The 4907-nt window shown below is 46.8% G+C and overlaps 1 protein-coding gene across 1 annotated transcript in view; it reads right to left on the bottom strand.

Annotated features, from left to right (window-relative positions):
* The window catches only part of LOC110332478 (alpha-N-acetylgalactosaminide alpha-2,6-sialyltransferase 1), a 9723-nt gene extending 6111 nt beyond the window's left edge, over positions 1-3612 (bottom strand). The window contains exon 1 of the mRNA XM_021213730.1: positions 3409-3612. Within this exon, the coding sequence (XP_021069389.1) occupies positions 3409-3599 (191 nt within the window). The 5' untranslated portion in view covers positions 3600-3612. The remainder of the gene's footprint in view (positions 1-3408) is intronic.
* Positions 3613-4907: the final 1295 nt, after the last annotated feature.

Raw genomic sequence — 4907 nt, forward strand, 5'->3', positions numbered from 1 at the left:
ATTTATCTGTAAACATAAGTATCTACAAATCTACCTATAAATCTATCTATCAAACTACCTATAATTCTATCAACCTAATACTCTTTAAATCTATCTATCAACCTATCTATATGTCAATCTACCAACCTATTTATCTCTAAATCTATCTCTGTATCTATCAACCTATCTATAAATCTTTTTTTTTTTTTTTGAGTTTTTCAAGACAGGGTTTTTCTGTTTAGCCCTGGCTGTAGACTAGGCTGGCCTGGAACTCAGAAATCAGCCTGCCTCTGCCTCTGCCTCCAGAGTGCTCAGATTAAAGGTGTCTGCCACCACGCCCAGCTCTGTAAATCTTTCTATGTGTCTATGTATCTATGTCTATCTATCTATCTATCTATCTATCTATCTATCTATCTATCTATCTATCTATAAATCTATCTACCAACTTAACAATCTACAAATCTATCAACCTATCTATAAATCTATGTATCTATCAATCTAACTATGTATAAATCAATCTACCTATAAATTTATCAAACTATGTATAATCTATCTATCTATCTATCTATCCATCTATCTCTCTAACTATCTATCTATCCATCCTTCAATCCAATCCCTTCTTTCTTTTTCCAGTACTGGAATCAAACCCAGGGCCTCATAGATGCTGGGCAAGTGCTCTACCACTGAGCCACACCTCCTCCCCAGCCCTTTCTCCTTCTCCAAGCCTTTCTTCAGGTTATACAATTCACATCCTGCTTGCTCTGAGGTTAAGTTGGTTTATGGGCTGTCCCAGCTCTTGCTGAAATAGGCTTAACAGTCAATATCTGAGGTTTCCTGGGGAAAGTCCCCAACTCTGCAGAACCCCTGAGTCCTGTTCAGGATCCTGCCCACCCTACCCCCCACTGCTCTGACAACATCATTGTCCACAAACACACATCTGGGAGTGTGAGTTCCACTTTGTGACTCCTGGTAAAGGAGGTGCTAAGCTCCTGTTCCACAGCTCCCTAGGCCATGAAGACCTGGGACAGAACCGCACAGTTCTGTTTTCTTTCCCTGTGTTACACAATGGACAGCAGCATTGGCATTCAGCCTTCAGAAGGATCTAGACAGCAATGGGCACCAAGCTGTTTGCCATACCCATCCGCACAGGAGCATNTGCCATTGACTGGTGTGGGGACCTGGAGTGGGTCTCCTACTAGAAGCTTCTTTCTAGGATCCCTGGAGACATTCAACCCCCTCCCACATCCCCATGTTGTTCTAGGGATGCCCTGACACTGTGACAGCCATTGTCATCTAAAATGCATGCTTAAAACTCATTTCTCAGATGAAACAAACAAACACTCCAGAAGGCTGGACACAGTGGTAGAGGCCGGTAATCCTAGCAGATGTTGGCATGTCTCTGTGCGTCTGAGGCTAGCCTGGTCTACATAGCAAATTCCAGGACAGCCAGGAATACACAGAGAGACTTTGTCTCAGAGTCCCAACAGACACAAACACATGTTCCTCCTGTAAGAAGAGACCAAACTGAAGCTGTTTTGAAGACAACTGCCATTTTGAATTGGGGTCCAATGAAGTTTTAGTCTCAAGCCCTCCCTGGGTAACTGACATACACTTTGGCACAACGAGTCATGGAATGGGGTCCTTTACATTCTGGTTGGCAAGTTGAGACATGAATGCTCGGCAGGTTGCCCCACCAGAATTCACTAACCCAACCAATGAACCAGGACAAGTGAAGCACAAAGACATGTTCCTAAGGACGTCCCCATCCCTAAGTCCTGATTGGTGGGATATCTTGGCAGAGATGTTTGCAATTTTGGAGCTTAAAACCTCTGTACCCTCTGGCTCGGGGGTCACAGTTCAGCTCCTGTGTCTGTTCTGCAGCCCTGACTGATCAGTAGTGGTCTGAATACAATACATTTTTGCCACCTGCTTAAATACTTACTAAAATAACCTTCAAGTACTCAGTCAGCTCCCGTTGACACTGACTGGTCTGTTTTTGCTGCCCAATTCAAAGAAAGATCTTGCTCTGCTGGGCTCTCGTGTCTGCTTGGGTTTTTTGGATGATCAGACCCTAACAATACTACAAGTGAACATAAATACCTTCTAAATGAACTCTTGAAGCTTAGTGAGCCAGAGGACTGACACATTAGCAGGAGACATAGAGGAAGTCTGCATATTTGTGGGGAGTGTTGTACCAACCTTTCCCCCAACTCACAATCTAATGACCATAAAGGAAAGGCACAGAAATCTTATATAGATAAGAAAATGTTTCTAAGCCAACGTGGTGGATAATACTTATAATCACCCCACTTGGGTGGTAGGGACAGGGGGAATGGAGGTTCTAGGTCATCCTCAGCTGTGTAACCTACAGGCCTCAAGCTCAGGCTATGGGATGGAAATGCCTGTGTTTGAATCCTAGCCCTGTGACAGGCAGTGCAGTGTATTTACTGTTGAGTGACACATCTTAGCCATCTGTCTTCCTCATAATGAGGAGTGAGAACCTGGACCTGAGGGATCTAGAACAGGGCCTCATGGACAGAAAGACCACAGAAGGCTTAGCTACAGTGGCAGTGGGAAGTGTGTGCACACCCAGGGCTTAAGGAGCAACAGAGTTAGGGAGACCCCACTTCCTGCTTCACTTCTCTGATTTTTTTTTAAAACTGGGTCTCCTGTAGCTCATGCTGGCCTTGAACTTGATGTGTAGGTGACCTTGAATCTGCTCCTGATCCTGCTCTCTGCCTCCCATGTGCTGGGATGCGCCACCATCCTAGTTTGATACCAGAAATCTGACTTTGTTCAAGCTGGGCAAGTGCTCCACCCTCTTGGCCCTGTCAGACCCAACTTCTCTGAACTTTTCTCCCATCTTGTTAGAGAATGGATGTCTTGTTTTCAAATGTTAAGATCCGTAAAACAAACAAAGAAGAAATGGAGCCTTTTCCTTTAGTCTGTAAAAAAAAAAGTTGTCCCTGCTGGAGATGTGTTGAATAATCTAGAAGTTCTTGTGAGGAACTCCCAGTGGGGCAGTCTTGACCTTTCTCACTCCCTTTTCATGGTGAGGAGGCCTCTGAGACATGAGATACCCACAGGCTAGGTCTGTGCTTTGGGTCTGGGGGGGGGGGTGGAGTATAAGAGCCAGCATTTCTGCTGCCCTACTACTCACCAGCCCATGGGGGTGACTTCCCTTGAGCTGTGTGTGCCCTCTGCATACTCTGACCTTGAGTCCCCAACTCCTGCCGGCTTCCTATCCCACCTCCCACCTGCACAAGCTCCCTGGTGTCTCAGGCACCTTGGTCAACAGCGCCAGCTCCTTCCAGGGCTCTTAACAAAACTCCTGACCTTGACAGCCCTGGAACCCATAGGTGGCTCCCAGTTCCTCAGGCTTCCCCTCAGGAGATTCTCCCAGGAATCACAGCATTGGCATCTTCTTACCTGGATTCTTTTGCCCTTGGATCCTTAACAACAAAGAGCAGAATCAAGAGCAGTGTCAACACAGTCAGAAGCAGGAAAGCTTGCCTCTGGGAAAGTCCTCTGCAACATCTCCTCATGGTGGATGGCTGGTCCCTAATAGCACGTATGATGAGAGCAAGCTTCTTGAAGCAGCAGTCAGATTGCCTGCTCATTCAGGTGAGGGCGAGGGAGCCTCGTGACTGAGCAGTTCCAAAGAGCAGAAGCGTTAAGGGAAGGGCGGAACATTGGAGGAAGAGAAAGACTCTGTTCAAATAGGTTTTATTTCTAATGGGAGGGACCCAAGGCACAGTAGCCATTTAGGGTCAAGTTTCTTTGCCTCTCAGAAATTGTGACTAGAACATCACCAGAAATCTGTGTGTCTGAGACTTGCTTTCATTCAGGACCAATGGATAGCTTCACAAAATAGGTGCCTAGAGAGTTCTGGGGGAAAGGCATGGTGGGTGAAACCCTTGCCACACAGCTATGAGGACTTAGGTTGAGTTTCCCAGCACCTATGCAAAGCCAGTCATGGTAGCACATGTCTGCACACCCAGTGACTCTGTGGCAAGATGGGAGCTGGAGACAGAAGCATCGGAGAATCACACAGGCCAGCTAGCTTGGTGTATGCAGTGGAGAGGGGGCCCTGTCTCCAGCAACGTGGAAGGCGATACATGTACGGAAAAACAAGAAGCCTCAATGTCTTCAAACGCCAGCCCCTGCAATTCTATCCCTATACCTGCCTGCCTGTTTGTTGGGGTGGACAGAGGCAGGGTACCGGGGTTAGGCCCCTTCTCACTCCAGCATCAATCTGAATAAACCGCTTCTCTCCTCTCAACTGTCAAATCCAAAAGACTCTCGGGACAAATGGCTACCGTGTGGTGCCTATTAACCTGGAGAAGTGCATGCTGGCCTCCTTCTGGCTTGCCAAATCTCACAAGTATATACTACCACATCCATGCTGGGACAGTGGCTCTTCTCAGCAGTTCTCAAAGGGGCCAAGGGGGTGGGTGCAGGGGTAGGTGGAGGTGGAGTGGATTAGGGGGTTAGGGAGGAGGAGGGGTTGAGAGGGTGGAGATGCACTGAGATAAGCTATACTTCTACAGCTCCTGTGTCTCCCGTTCTTCCAGCTTCTCTTTCTCAACAACCCTGAAATTTCAAACATAAGCCCTCTTTTGTCTTAAACTTTTGGATCTTCTCTTTCTCTCTCTCTCTCTCTCTCTCTCTCTCTCTCTCTCTCTCTCTCTCTCTCTCCTAGCTTTTTATTGATTCTTTCTGAATCTTACTCTTGCAGTCCAACCCTAATCATCTCCCTGTCTTTCCATATCCACCCTAACCTCTCCCCAAAATAAAACAAACAAAACCTCCCTATGGAAGCTGCAGTGTGTTCTATCGTGCACCCTTTTGCCCAAACAGCTTCATCTGTAAATGTTCATTGCAAGGAGCCATTGGTGCGGTAGGAGATCTCTGGGCTCTGCTATGCT

The sequence above is a fragment of the Mus pahari genome, chromosome 14 (genome assembly GCF_900095145.1).
Source record: "Mus pahari chromosome 14, PAHARI_EIJ_v1.1, whole genome shotgun sequence".
In the NCBI taxonomy this organism is placed as follows: Eukaryota; Metazoa; Chordata; class Mammalia; order Rodentia; family Muridae; genus Mus; species Mus pahari.